Source organism: Halichondria panicea, chromosome 8 (assembly GCF_963675165.1).
Source record: "Halichondria panicea chromosome 8, odHalPani1.1, whole genome shotgun sequence".
Taxonomy (NCBI): domain Eukaryota; kingdom Metazoa; phylum Porifera; class Demospongiae; order Suberitida; family Halichondriidae; genus Halichondria; species Halichondria panicea.
The window spans coordinates 4,858,317-4,873,918 of NC_087384.1; the positions used below are offsets into that span (position 1 = coordinate 4,858,317).

The window sequence follows — 15,602 nt, forward strand, 5'->3', positions numbered from 1 at the left end:
AATTGTTAAACACCCTTGAAGTTTGTTTGCAGCTTGTACCAAGGGATGATCGATCTGTAGGTGGTCGTACACGCTTCCTTCTTGCTGACCGTTTTGCTCTGGTTTGCTTCACAATGAGTTTGGACTGGGTGTCAGAATCTAGAGTATCCTCTACCCGGAGAGGATTCGTTTGATCAACAATGAGTTTGGTGAACTGGGCGTCAGAATCTAGAGGACTCGTTTGCTTAACAACAATGAGTTTGGACTGGGCGTCAGAATCTAGAGTATCCTTTACCCGGAGAGGACTCGTTTGCTCAACAATGAGTTTGGACTGGGCGTCAGAATCTAGAGTATCCTTTACCCGGAGAGGACTCGTTTGCTCAACAATGAGTTTGGACTGGGCGTCAGAATCTAGAGTATCCTTTACCCGGAGAGGACTCGTTTACTCAACAATGAGTTTGGACTGGACGTCAGAATCTAGAGTATCTTCTACCCGGAGAGAACTTGCTTGCTCATCATTAATGGTGAATGAGTTGCCTGCTTCTGGTCAGCGAGGCGTATGATGGTGTACGTCCTGTTTGCGAATAATATGTGCAGGAGTGTCGGGTGGAGTAAGGACGACAGAGTCCAACTCTTGTTCTGTATATGGAGACACATTTTTTTGATTACATAATTATAATGCTTATACATGAGTCATTTTAAAATTAAAAAAGACGCACATGCATGCATAAACATTCACCCCTTGCGTTAAGCTTCATCGCACAGCGGCAAAACAACTTTTACCGTAATTACATATAATTATAATCTTGAATCTATATACAGCATATGCAACGACAGTGTTTTTGTCGCCTTCTACAACTTTCAACTAAGTAGTAACTCATTAGCAGTTCACGCAGTCCATGAAAGTGTATATAGCTCGCTCACACGCTGCACACATGCAAAGTGTGTATTGTTATACTTAAGTCACCACTGATTGTCATTTTATTATCTATATTTGTACAATACATATCTCGTGCACGTCAGGTGACAGTGTCAGCCACATGTTATAATTATAAAAAGTGCATGAAGTGAATACAAATCTAAATAGCAAGCCGGTACGTAGACAGCTATACTATAATTATGGAGATCTATTTAGGCCATTACACAGGGTAATAATAATGCTAATGCATATAGATCTGCATCATGCATGTATTATAATTTACCTTCTACTTTGGCCTCCACGATGTCAAAAAATGCCTGGGGTACATCTGAATGGGGAGCGATCATGCAGGAATGGCCTACACCATTCTCTCATGTGATTTTTGTTCCTTCATTCTTCTCGGCCAGAAAATACTGGGTGGCAGTTGTCTTCACATTCGCACGTCTCCTAAGCTTTTTCCTAATCCCACTTTCCTCTTCGTGCGGTATTTCCTTAAGGTCTAAGCCTTTCAAGAATTGCTTGAGTAGTACGGCAACTCCAATTTGCTTTCTTCGTTCGTCACCAATAAAATAAGAGCATTTGGGGTTGATCACTCTCAGAATCTATCAAATGTGTTTTTTCAATATGATAAATATAATAATAATTATACGTATACTGCGGCATAAAAGTTCACGGTCATGAATTGACGTCATGCATGCATGATTATAATACCTCAGAAATGGAAGAAGCTCTGGCATATGCCACCAAGTAATTTCCAAGGTTACTGATGACTGAACTCTGAAATTTCTTTATTCCCGGCACAAGTATATCGTCAAACCAAGAAATCAGACTATCTCCATCAACTATGTCACTCATCCCGGATATCTGCGCATACATGAATGCATGTGTAAAGTGTATATATCATACTGCATGCATGTATATAATTATATAGCAAAAAGTAGAAGTGCATGATTTTGCAGCGTATGCATATACAGGCAATCATGATTATGGGCTGATTCCAAAAATGAAACAAACCTCCAGAGCAGAAGCCAGAAGAAGACTGTATTCAATCACTGCTCTGGAGTCAAGGTTGGGTAACATCTCCTTAATGTGTGCTTGAATATTCTTGAGCTTTGTGGGCTGCATACAAGCCACATTGTACCCAATCCTCACAACGGCTGGTCCGGCTGCTGGTGCCAATGAGAAAATCTCATTTATTGCCTCTGTCGACTGGAGATTGTACTCAAGGTGATGAGGAAACATTACAATTCTTCCTCTGCATACCACCCTATATAGAGTGTGGGGGAGCACAGGTGTAGCAACTTAAGGCAATAATTATTATAGGAAGGCTCTGCATAGCAAGGCGCGCTGACTACATAATTATAACCATGCAATAGTTAGCTTTTATTAAATGCCGATTAGCAACTACGTACGTAAACTGTATAATACTATAGGTTTATAAGATTATATACCTCTTGTCCATTGAAGCTAGAGCATCCAAAATGTGCACATTGGCTGTTACTAGAGGAGACACACGACAAGAGCCACTTGACAGTGCATTACCAGTTGTATTACCACCGAAGACTGTCAGCAGGATCTTCATAACTTGCTCTGCCGTGTCAGGGTCGTCAAAACACCACGGCATACCACCATGAAGCAACTTCCGTAAGAGAGCATCACTGATGGAAGAGAAACGAACATGTCTGACTCCTAGTGCAGCTAGACAGAGCTCCACACTCTTGGTTTTACCACGGTTTACTTCTCCCACAACCATTGTGACACCAAAACTCCCGTAAGTTGCTTGTAGCTTCTCATAAAACAACGAGGAAGCCACAGAGCCTATAAAAAAGGTAATGGATGACATGCAGCCACATGCGTGCAGTTATAGGATGGACATTAATATTAACTAACCTAACACAAAGACAGCAGAGTAGAAATTGCTCTGAGTCAGCTCACGCAGGCCACCTAACAGTACATCCAATGGCCTATCAGGAGTAGGGATGGTAGGGAGTGTCTTGTAAAACTGTACCCCGCTTGGAACTACTCCTTCTTTCTTGATTACACTCTCGACCCATACGTAAGTGCATTCTCGAAGTGGTATGATCTCACCGTCCTCTTTCACATGGACATAAGGACTGAGAACAATAATCTCACTATCAGGCTGCCTTCCTAGTGCAACAATTGCTTTTCTGATTCTTCGAGAATAGTCAGGGTCACTAAAATTATATTTCATTAGATATAGTGTACATGGATAAATCTCACTTTTCGAAGTCCACAAGCTTGTTCCAGAAGATGTCAGTGAGCTGACTGCTTTTAAGCTTAGACATTAACAATTTCTCGGGAACAGCACTGCCCAACTCTTTAGCAATGTTAAAGCCTTTTTGGTGGGTTTTATGCCAGGGAAGAAAACAAACCCTATAAAACAGTAAAACACAATTCATAGTAATTTAATAGTCACCATGCATGCAATCACTAACCCCTTGTCGTCTGTTCCAGAGGCCTTCACCTCCACAATGAAGCCACTGTAATCTGTGTTGTCATCACTTTCAAAAGGTGACGAAACTCTGCAAACGAACTTGAAAGTAAAGTTTGTCAGGGGAGTAAATATGTCGCCTGCTTTCAGGTAGCCAATGGCATTGTTTTGCTCTGTGAATTCTGCACAAAAACAGTCTATAATTGTATACATAATTATATGGTTTTACCAAGGAAATTACATGTAATTGTCACATGCAATTCCTGCTAATATACATGTTTTGGAAAAATATTTTCACAAAATAGATCTAATATCTCGGCAAAAGGCTGTCTGTTCAGAGACAGGCATGCATGCAAGGGATAATGATGCCAGTATACAATCTAAAAGTCATTCCAAATGGCTGTACATTCATGCAGTTGACTAACCTGGTGATGAGTGCTCCATGCTTGCCAGAGGTCAACTTGCACTTGTTTCTTGCTTGTCTGAGGCACACTGACGCTAGATAGCAGCTACTATTGACAGCAAAGACATGATAGACTTCTCTCTTAGATTTACCATGCAGGTCTCCGGTATGTGGCAAGTCAGCGCGCCATACACCTCAGTCCACCAATGATAATGCTCATATTTGACCGCAATGACGAAATCAGCGCGCCTTACAGTACTGGAACCATACACTGGAAGCAGAGTAGAGGACACAAACCACCAGTAACTGGACACCTTGTCCACCAATGATAATGCTTATACTTTACCACAATGGCGCGCCTTACAGTAGGTTACTGTACTGGAATAGAATATTCTACACAACTAGATCTGGACACCACCTTGACACACCTCACCCACAAAAATCACAATTAATGCTGATTCATCTTGCAACTGCTAGAATATAGGCTATAGTTCATGCCAAGGTTTAGCTAATCAAAGTTTATAGCATACACAGTCACTTATAGCTACAGAGATATATATGGATGCTAAGAAGAAGAGAAAACTGCCAAAGAATTTAACTGAAGCATCAAAACAGGCTAGGGCATACCTTATGTCATCAAGCAAGATTACTAAAGCTTGTGAATTGTTCAAGACTATTGAGCTGCCTGCATCTTCAAAAGACATATCTGAGCATGATATCGCTACGTACCTGGTGGGACGATATGGTATCAACAAGATAGCACCGATATGTTTAGCCTCGATCCCAGGCCGAGTTTTCGCTTTTATAACGGTTAGGTGAACAACTGGTTCGCCTAACCGTTATAAAAGCGAAAACTCGGCCTGGGATCGAGGCTAGGATATGTTCCGTGCTTTCTGGATTTCCGAAGACACTAAACACCTTCCATGTATCCAAGTACATAGCAAAAGTCACAGATATGGATGATGCACACTTGCTAGCCTCTTTCATTACGATTCATTGTCCACACCTAATAGCCACATTCACATCTAACCATCCATCACCAACTCTGTTAGCTCCTCCAGTGTCTAACTGCTTTGAATGCCAACGTCAATTGACTTCAAATCATGACTGTGAAGTAAGTAATAAAATATGCACTTTGGTTTTATAAACTTCTCCAGGTCACCTTTTACACATTATCTGGTGTGAAGAAATTGCCGAAAGTCACTCTTAGGTGTCAGCCATGTGGTTTGACTTATAACTATGCGATGTGGGGGAGAAAACAAACCTCTGGCTTTCAATACTATCAGAGCCAGCAAAATTTAATTGAAGTTTATGACACCGTTTTCTTCACTCGGCCTCTCCTAGAATTTCAGTGCTCCCTTGCGTAAGTACATTATGTATAATGCACTGTATATATAATTATATATAGCGCGGAATTTTGGGTTGACTGCTTACCGAAATCACTCCCATGCAGGTTACGCTTTCTATCTTTGCACCTAACTGCTATATTATACCTCAAAAACAGTGAAAATTAAGCCCCTCGGCTATATGTATATGGTATTATTATATTATAACAGTCATTGCAATCATTTGCTCCTATCAAGTTTATCACTCCGCAGGAACCACTCATGGGTTTCCTTCCAGGGTTTTAGTGAAACATACAATGACACTCATTCTCTCAACAAGGACCAAGGTTTTATGCTATAATTATAATTATATTAATATATATAAATTCAATTATATACACATGGCTTGCATCCGCATTAATTTTACTTCTTGTTAATTCAGCCATGACAGAAAAGATTGAAGCAGATGCATTCTACAATGGAGAGATTGAGAATGAAATTAGGTTTCTTGTACTAGCAACCAATCCTACTTTTTCCCTAAGTCATTTCACCTTCAAACGAGACAGTGACAGAGAGGAAACAATGGAAATGATTGAAACAATTCGCTCATGCAGTATATACCCTCACTGTGAAACTGACTGCACTGCTGTTTGCAAGAAAAGAGGAAAGTTTTTCTACTCATAATAATAATAATATATATACATTGCTATTATCATTATAATATAGGTTGTGGCACTCTGTGGGTTACTGACGGGATTTGGAAACTTGTTTTTCCACATTGCATGCACAGACTGAAGGTAAATGCACAAAAATTATCATCCAAGTCCTGCAACATACATTCAGTATTATTATTATTGTCATCGTTCACAGTATGTTGTGGACCGAATTCCATCAATATCTATGCCAGATGTGTGCACCTATCCGCCGGTGCCTGGAAAAGCTTTTTGTCAGGATCACTGCCAGTATTTGGAGTCACAGGTACCACCAGTACCAACAGATCTCAGGAGTTTTTTGAAGCACTGCAAAGTTCAAAATGGTGAAATAATTACAATAATTATACACCATTATACTGAATAGTCTATGCATGATGCATGTGCTACAAAATAATATTACTGCATGTATATATACACTGGAACTTGTATAGTATAATTATTAATCCCATATCACATCCAGTCCAGTAATATTGCTGATATACTTTGTTGAGTATATAATTATAATTGCTATGTGAACTTTATCCTCAGTCTGAGAGAAAGCAGCTGGTTAATTCAGCATGCTGCCAATAACTGTATTCGAATAACGGCGGCAGCTGAACATTTTTTAGAGATAATCTTAAAAGATTGTTACTTAAGCTATATATTAGCACTCTTTAACCATGCATGCATGTACTCACTAATTATGTGCACCCTGATATAGGAGATGATGTTTCGGTTAACTTTGATGAAGAGAAAACAATAGACACGGTTCTACAAAACACTACTTCTGAAATTGAAATAGGAAAATCTGCAGCTATTTCTCAAGGTATATAATATTTAATGTATAGTGTGCGCATATAATTATACTATAATTAGGAACCCATGATCTACTAGCAACAAACCCATCACTGTTGCCAAAGAGCCTTCATGTTGCCAAACCGATGACAGAGTCTACAGAATGTCGCAAAATTACTGGAAAAGCAAAACGTCTCCGGAGGTGGTCGAGGGGACACCAATTTGTTGTGAGAGCAGGAGGCCATATAGAAGCTTGGCAACCATTATACAAGTGAGAACACGCATGCAGTATAATGTACTGCACACATAATTATGTGGATGCGTTATTTTATATAATGATATACGTGCAGGTCGGAATCACCAATGCAAGTTTTTTTCATCCTAATCAAGTGGCTTCAAACGTTGAGTCAACAGCCAAACTACCAATTTCTGCCAACTGCTATGTACCTAGCGTATGACAACATGTGCAATGTGAATAGACTGAAGGTTGCAAGAGCAGCCTTACCATTACCGCCCCCAATGGACAAGGCATGGCTCAATATCGAGAAGATAATTGACACGTTCCACCTTCCCAATCATGTAAACCCTGAATGCCATACGCTATATTCTCCTCAAAGGCTCAAAGAAAAGTGCCCTGACGCAAACACACAGGCTGGCGAGCAGACGTTTGTCTGGCTTGGTAGATTTAAGCATATTCTGTGTGCAATGAATAAGCAGCACCATCTATTTTACCTGCACAGAATGGTTCGAAGGAGGAATGCATACACAGTGAAATGCTATAAAGCTGGAAAAAAACCCATTCTGCCAAGATCCAAACTCTAATTGACTCATTCTCCTGAATGCTGAAATGCTATATACTTGCATGCATACCTATGTATTCCCTTTAACAATCTCTCTAGTTCCGTGTAGCAATCATGCAAATGTTCATGCAATGTTTGATGATCAGTGATTCACTGGTCACTAGTCAATTGGAAGGGATGTTGCCACAATGGAGCGAGCTAATCTGATGGCTTGAATTGATGATCTTATAGAAGTGAAAATGAGAGGCAGAATCTTAGCCATCTCGGCCAATTCATTGCCGAGATGTAGGATTGCCCCCATTTGTGTACAAATGTTATTTGTCGATGTTGCAGCAGGGCCAAGGACATCACGAGTGGGGTGAAGGATTTTGTGGATTGGACTTTCATACATTCTGCTCAATAGCCCATCCGCAGCGATGTTTTGGAGGACTCCTTATGTGACGTTTGCTGCATGTGGTCCCAGGAGGTGTTCTCCGGAGATTGGCTGTAGGTGTGGTTCTGATAGGAAGTTACGTTTCTGATCTCGGTTGGGAAACTTCCCTTAGGGCATAAAGACAGGTTGACCATCTATGGTTTGACGACGGTTTGATAGAGAACTCGTACTCAGTGTTAAATGAGAAGTGTGGGAGCCGGGCCGGGTAGGTACGTTGAAACCGAATTCTGACACGGGGAGAGCAGTCAGGCAGCTTGAGGCACCTTTCTCCTAGGCTGAGTGTTTGTTTTGGGCTGGTATAGTGTGTACGTACCTAGCTCCAGTTTGTGTGTAATGAAAATTTTCTAACAACTGGCCTTACCCAAACAGACCACACCCTCAAGCCATCTCAAATCATGCATCAAATGGCATGCATGCACGCAATATTCATATAGATCAAAGTATAGATTATGGTTAGACCATTATAATCGTATACAATACTCATACAATCAGATCATTATGAAATTGATCTTACGTGTACATCATGCACACCAACAAGACTAACAAATTATCATCAATGCATCACACTGGTGCGTTGAGCCTCGTTGCACAGTGGCAAAAAACAGATACAATAACTTTTTACCGTAATGACCTTATTATCATTATGGAGAACAATCATGAATCGTGAATCTATATAGATTAACATCTTTTGAAACCTACCTTTTGCCAGTCAAAGCTTGCATAATAAAATGCTATATGTTCGGAATTTCCTCCCCCAACAACAGCTCCCTAGTTCATACGAGTGGTGAGATCAATACGTTCAATGGAGGCCTTCAATGGAGGCTACTTAAAATAAAATGCCACGACGCACTGTCCCATGGTTGTGTGTGTGTGTAGAGGGGGGGGGGTAAACAAAATTAGTGGTATATAAAAATTATATTGACTTGGCGGTATCTCAAATATTTACTACAGCATTGAGGTCTTTGAGAGATACGTATACGAACACATATAATCATTAAATCTAGGAGAGTCAAATTAGGTAGCTATATTTATTGGGAAAATTGATCAATTTAACTAAACGGATATTATTATAGAACTTATAGTGTAGCAGTGTAGCTACATGCAGGATGTCACCTGGAGCCGGGGTGGCGTCTTGGCTGATCCAAAGGCAGAAGGAGCCTGAGACTATTGTGAGTTTGACCTGTATAGCGGGTGAGTGAGGGTGCATGCCAGGTCCCAACGATAACCCTACCATGGAGAGGACGACAATACATGGACAATTGCAGCAATTCATTGTACCCATCAAGGATTAAGGAAATGACAGATGTGCTGGGTGTTTTCAAGGATGCCAATGCACTCAGAAGGAGCTAGTAGGTATAAAGGATAAATGCTCCATATACAGGTCGACATTTGGCTTAAGTGAGTCTATATAACTACTGTGTGTGTGTTAATGTTGCTGCTCCTAGCTTGTATCAATTGATCCGGTGCTCATGTACTCTAAGCTGACGTACTGTAGACTATGGTGTTAGAGTAAAATACTAATGCTCAGACACATACGGTTATTGTACAGTCTATCCCGAATACTGCATGACTTTCACACAAATGTATATCTTAATTGTATACCGGTATACATCTACTTGCACAGCAATTATCACTCCTTATAGCCTAGCTCCTAGCTACTCGTTTATGCTTGGTGCTCGAGGTGAGCGAAGACAGTTTCCGGAAAAATACTTTTCCCAGATAAAATGTATTGTGAGTATAGTAGCCCTATATGCATACACTAAGTTTGAGCTCATCATTAAAAAAATAAAGCAAGTAACAAGTTATAGCAGAGTTACCGTCGCGATCGCTAGTTGGACGAATATTGAGCCCCATGCACCCACTAAACGCTACACTTAACCTACATTATCAGCTACGTCGTTTAAGTTCACCACGTGTTTACATTGTAGGGCTCATATTTCGTTCGATCGCGATGGTAGCTCAGCTAAGTTGTTGCTTGATTCATTCTAGCTAGGCCCAGAACTGAGGGCATGCACTCAGTACTCATGCAGTAGACAAGTCTGCAGTTCCAGTGTGGACTTAAAACAGGATGTGACATTGTTGGTCATAATTATATGCTCCTAAACCGGCTGATATTTACATTCCGTTAGCAAGAGGACTGCTGTGACTGACTATTAGCTAAGTATATTCTTGTCATGTGTGCATGCACAGTTCAGATTCAATCTGCTGCAGTTTACCATTCAGTCCCTTACTCACTGTCATGTGACGACAGTCCACTTGCATTTTCCAACATTATATATTAAATGTTAATTTGTGGTAGTTCAAGTAATCTGTTCTTAAAGACAATGGCTACATGTATACTGATTCATTTCGTCATATTTGTGTACCGGTATTTGAAGTCATTATTGTCTCATTAAACACATTTGGAGTAACGTAACCTTATAATTATCATGGTATAACCTCCCAATAAAGGAATCTTCTGAATAGCAGACAAAACTACCTGCACCAACTTGTCCATTATTCGGTTCTACTTTTGTAGTATAGTAACAAGATATACATATCCCTTGTGTGAAAGTCTGGAATAGACTGTACGATAACCATATATGCGTCCATAGTTATGCCTGCATCCATTGTGTGTGATGCAGGTGCAATGAAGGCAACTGTATACGTATAGTGATCATCAGCTCTGTGTATTTGTCTGTGTCCTAAACGTATACCTGCCCACTCATGCTGTGTTGTGCGATTATAAGCTTCTGCATGTTAGCTTTTGCACATAATGCCCTTTATTGGAAGCTTCTATCCCAAGCATAATTATAACACGGTCATTTCCTGTTTTAACTGATATATTCGTGGTGTAAACTGTAAACACTTTGTAAATTTGTCTTGCACTATAGAGAGTGCAATTTAATGCCACCAAACACTCCAAGGCCAGGATCTGAGTGCCACTATTAATTAGTATGGGGTGTAGCGTAGGTGAATTTCATTTTATGGGGGAATTTTTATGATATAATTATAGGGACACAAAATTCTTTCACGGTGTCATAAAAATTGGCCCCCTAGGAAGGGAAAATATATTTTATGTTTCCCTTGGTGGTTAACCCCTAACACCTATTAAACGCACTCACTATGAACTTACACAGTACAGTACTGCATAAGTTCATGCATTTTGAGGGAATGTGCACGTGCAGTTGTGCATGTTTACTTTGTGTAGACTGTAAATGCAGTTCTGTTGATTTGCTGCTATGATATCAACTATTACTCCCAACAATCATTATACTTTGCATGTTTTAAATAAGTGAGTGGGTGTGGGTGGGAGTACACTAATAACGTTATGTTGAAGTACTACATACATCTATTTTAAATGTACACGGCCATTATGTGTAAAGTGAATGTCAATTACATTAAAACAAGCAAATGATATACTTTGCCTCATCTGCGAAGCCAATGCAACGATGGCTGAAAGAGAAATCATTACTGAACGACAGTTTAACTTCCAAAGCGTGCAACTCTTTAAGACTGATACCCTTGGTACTGGCTCTTATGGAGCAGTGTGTAAAGCCAAGTGTGACCAACTACTCTGTGCTGCCAAGCTACTCAATCCAGTGCTTTTCCAAATGCAAGCACACTTGAACAATGAGCACATACAACCATTTCTACGCTTCGAAACAGAATGTCGATTCCTAAGTCTCATCAACCACCCCAACATCATTCAATACCTTGGAACCTACCAGGATCCCGACACAAATGCACCAGTTCTTCTCATGGAGCTTATGGACGAGAGTTTGACACACTTCCTGGAGTCATCACCTGGAGACATTACCTATTACATTCAAGTAAACCTCTCCTATGACATAGCCCAAGCACTTGCCTTTCTCCACTCCAATGGCATCATCCATCGCGACCTCTCTAGCAACAATGTCCTACTAGCAGGTAGTCGAGCTAAAGTGAGTGATTTCGGAATGTCAAGGTTCACAACTACACATATGACCAAGTGCCCAGGAACACCAGCCTACATGTCGCCCGAGGCCCTAAATGAACCACCTCTCTACACGGAGAGGCTAGATAGCTTTTGTTTGGGTGTTTTGATCGTGCAGATTGCTACTAGGCTACCACCCAGCCCTACAAATCGATTTGAACTCATTGAACTGCCAAATTCACAAGAACTCTCACAGAAAGTCATTGCTCAAGTTCCCATATCCGAAGTACAGCGGAGACATGACCACATCGACCTCATTGGCACCACCCACCCCCTGTTGCATATTGCTTTAGACTGTCTCCAAGATCATGAAACTGATAGGCCAACATCACAAGAAATATGTCAAGCTCTGTCTGATATTAGAGGGTCAATTTCATGTAAAACATCAATTTCATGTAAAACATTAGTACAGACTAGTATTTCTCCAAGTGTTGACCACATGATTGTTCAGTTACAGCAGCAAATTAAAGAAAAAGACATGAAGATCCTAGAAAAAGACAGGCTAATGCAAACAAAGGATGATTTACTGAAAATACTCGAAGTGGAGATGCTCGCCTTTGTCAGAGAATTGCAAGAAGTTGATGTTCAACTTAGAACAACTGAGGAAAAACTACAAGGTATAAGCAATCAACTTCAGGCTCATAATGTTGAAGTACAAGCTGGAATTGAGAAATTACAAACAATGTATGTAGACCTAAAAGCTACCGAAGTTGAATTACAAAAGAAGGATGACTATATTGCTGAAACAGAAGCTAAAATTCTCACAAAGCAAAGCGATCTTGAAGCAAAATGTGCTAATCAGGAAGTGGAAGCTCCTGCTCTTCTTATCAAGAAAAAGAATCGAGCGATCACCACAGCTAAGTTTGAGACCAAAATTGTAATTGCTCCAAAAATTCCAAGCAAAGAACCACCATCAGTTAGAACACAAACACAGCAAACAGCTTATCACAAACAGATTCTCGTACCACCAAAGCCCTATGCATCGCACACCCCCGCTGCCAAAAAGAAGCTGTCTTTAACCTGGAAACTTCTGCCTGATGCTTTATGCAGTATTTCTGCTGGGTCATCTGCTGTCCTCGGTAACAGGGCTTATTTCATGTCTCGAAGTAGCAATGCTGTTTTCAAATTTGACTACAAGAGCAAGACATGGTCAGAAATGCCTCAAATTCCTGTCAGTGATGTCGCAATTGTGAGCGTGGCTCGTTTTCTCACCTCTGTAGGGGGTTGGTGCTCAGACAGTGAGAGTAACAAACTGTACAGCTTCATAGATGGTAACTGGACCGAATATTTCCCACCAATGCCAACCAAACGTAGGCATCCTGCAGCCGTGTGTGCTAACACATTTTTGATAGTAGCTGGAGGCACTTTGGCAACAACAAACCTCTCGACAGTCGAGGTTTTCAACACTCGTACATACCATTGGTCTGTTGTGTCTTCCCTCCCGTTTCCGATGGGTCAACCTTCAGCTGTTGTGTTGAAGGACTCTGTGTTTATAGTAGATGGCGATAGAGTCGCTAAAAAAGAACAGCATTCGGTAATTTGTTCATCTGTTTCTACACTCGCCTCTTCATTATCTTGCCATTTTGTTTGGAAAAGAATTTCCAAGCTTCCACTGTGTCAGTCAACTTTAGCCACTCTTGATGGGCACCTATTTGCTTTTGGAGGTTGGAGCTCTGAAAATTCAGCCGCTAGTGATGTGTACAGACTTAATAAAGCAATTAACTTGTGGGATTTTGTTGGACATATGTCGACTGGTCGGTGTAATTGCCTAACAGCTACACTTCCTGGTGAGAGGGTGATGGTGGTGGGTTCGTGTGTGGAGAAAGAGTCAACTTTGGCTGAAACTGCTCATCTGTGACTTCGTTATGGTTAATAATATGATTGTGTGCTAATCTGAAGATTTTTTGAGTTGATGTTCTGTCACGAAACTATGATAGTATAGGCATTACTAGTACACATTTAGCTGATGCATTGTAGTTATTTCGTACTACTGTACATGATGTTGTGTCATAATTATGTCTACATGCAGCTACTTTTGTGAATGAGCCAAATCTTAATCAGCACCCTTTGCAAAGATTGTGTCATTACCAGTACCAGTTTAGATTTTGTGATTTTATTTTTGCGAAGTGATTAACACTTGTGTATTTCTAAGTTATGTATATAGTTTATAACGCACTAGCTATATAGCAGTCTCCTCACAGTACATGTATTTGTGATCAATTGACATTCTACCGTCTTGAAGATGAGTATCAGTTGATGAACTTCCATCGCTGCGCTGCCTCTATCGACTGCACTTATATATACAAACGCCTGCAACTAATGGACAACTGTCTCTCAAGTATGAAGAAAGTTACTCTATACCCAGCTTAATTTGTAAATGTTTGACGCTTGCAAACAGTCTAGTAATACGGTATACTAGTTTCTCCCAACCTAGTTACAAATCGACAACACGAACACAGTTCTAATCTTGTTCCACCTTCCCTAAAGTGGTCAGGAGCGTGGCTAAGCTGTTATGACATAATCATGGGGAAGAAACCCCTTGTTTGGAACCTAGACTCTCATGGGGTGGGCAGTCCTAGGACTCCAATGTACGGCAGATACCCATGCACGACAGTGAGTTTATTGGAGGAGGGTGCTAATACTTTGCCTTGAATAAATTGCGTTACGGTATATTTTAGATTCATTTTGCAAAATCGATTGTGTATGGTGCCTCAAGAATGAAAGACTCTATAAACGTTAAGAAACCATCATTATAAAACACTATACATGTAATTCATTGGTGAAATTAAGTCATGTTCTTTTGCTAACTAGCTATACCTTTGAGTGCCTGTATCTGAGTCTATATAGGCACTCAAAGGTAATCTATCACGCCTATGAGTATACAATCCCTCCCACGACCCCTCTAGTCTCAGACTCCCCCCCCAGCATGGCGGCAGTGCCTGGGACCCCAGTGTGGAAACACTCCAGTAAGGTGATGACTGTGTACACAGCTTCTCTGTTTGTGCATGCATGCACGAGCCCGTGGCATGTGTGTTTACTTACTTTCTGTGTTTACTCTAGTCCAATGAATTAGTAGACACCTGTTGTTTATGTTTAATTGTTGCATATGCATACACGAAAGTGTGTTTCTCTCTCTCTCTCTAGAGCTCCTCTCTCTGATCGATCTCAGACCTGATAAGTGGAACTACAACAGAAGATTGTTTTACAAAATTCATGATTTACAGTGGGTAAACATCACTATAAACAGGAGCATAAATAAGAGAAGGAGCGGCTGCATGACTACGGGGATCGCGTTTCGTAAGTGGCTATGACCGCATTTCTATATAATTACATGCAGCTGTCACTAAGTGGTTCATGAATCCTTACACGTGTTGTACGCAATACAGTGATGCGGTTTGCAAGCACTCCATAAAAAGAAATGCAGTTTCACAGGCAATTATAAGACGGGTATACGTTGAAGTTAGCTGCTCCTTCTCTTATAGGATCCTGCTATACACTTAGTAAACTTCCTCAACATTACTTGTAGACTAGTAGTCAGCCCGTCTTCATTGCACAACCATTATTATTATCCTTTCTGTACTATGAAAGTCTTCTAGTCAGTGGGACATAATTGCCGAAAGAGAATATACAGCATAGAAGTACTTTGGCAGAATATTAATGCAATTATATTGACACAGATACCCCTCCATAGTATGTGTACATGCATGCATGGTATATGCATTTCTGTTGATTTGCTTACTACTATTACTCCAACAATCATGATATACGAGTGGGTGTGAGTGTGGGTGGAAGTGCATTTTATCCAAACACACAATATATAATAACGTTATGTCGAAGTACTCTTCATTT

General features: G+C 40.5%; 3 protein-coding genes across 3 annotated transcripts; 2 read left to right on the forward strand and 1 right to left on the reverse strand.

Moving 5' to 3' along the window:
- Nucleotides 1-1,269: 1,269 nt before the first annotated feature.
- On the reverse strand, nt 1,270-4,305 carry LOC135340202 (uncharacterized). The gene is made up of 8 exons (XM_064536523.1): nt 3,776-4,305; nt 3,355-3,532; nt 3,140-3,292; nt 2,789-3,093; nt 2,350-2,716; nt 1,913-2,165; nt 1,610-1,762; nt 1,270-1,500 (listed from the first exon to the last, which is right to left on the reverse strand). The coding sequence occupies exons 1-8, from the start codon at nt 3,792-3,794 to the stop codon at nt 1,270-1,272; spliced, it is 1,659 nt and encodes a 552-aa protein (XP_064392593.1). The 5' UTR covers nt 3,795-4,305.
- Nucleotides 4,306-4,634: 329 nt separating this feature from the next.
- LOC135340266 (uncharacterized) lies at nt 4,635-7,529 on the forward strand. The gene is made up of 8 exons (XM_064536587.1): nt 4,635-5,116; nt 5,352-5,425; nt 5,521-5,740; nt 5,803-5,875; nt 5,949-6,114; nt 6,492-6,596; nt 6,647-6,836; nt 6,916-7,529. Exons 1-8 carry the CDS (start codon nt 4,998-5,000, stop codon nt 7,385-7,387), a joined length of 1,419 nt encoding a protein of 472 aa, XP_064392657.1. The 5' UTR covers nt 4,635-4,997; the 3' UTR covers nt 7,388-7,529.
- A 3,622-nt stretch (nt 7,530-11,151) lies between these two features.
- On the forward strand, nt 11,152-13,979 carry LOC135340267 (uncharacterized). The gene has a single exon (XM_064536588.1). The coding sequence runs from the start codon at nt 11,167-11,169 to the stop codon at nt 13,609-13,611; it is 2,445 nt and encodes an 814-aa protein (XP_064392658.1). The 5' UTR covers nt 11,152-11,166; the 3' UTR covers nt 13,612-13,979.
- Nucleotides 13,980-15,602: the final 1,623 nt, after the last annotated feature.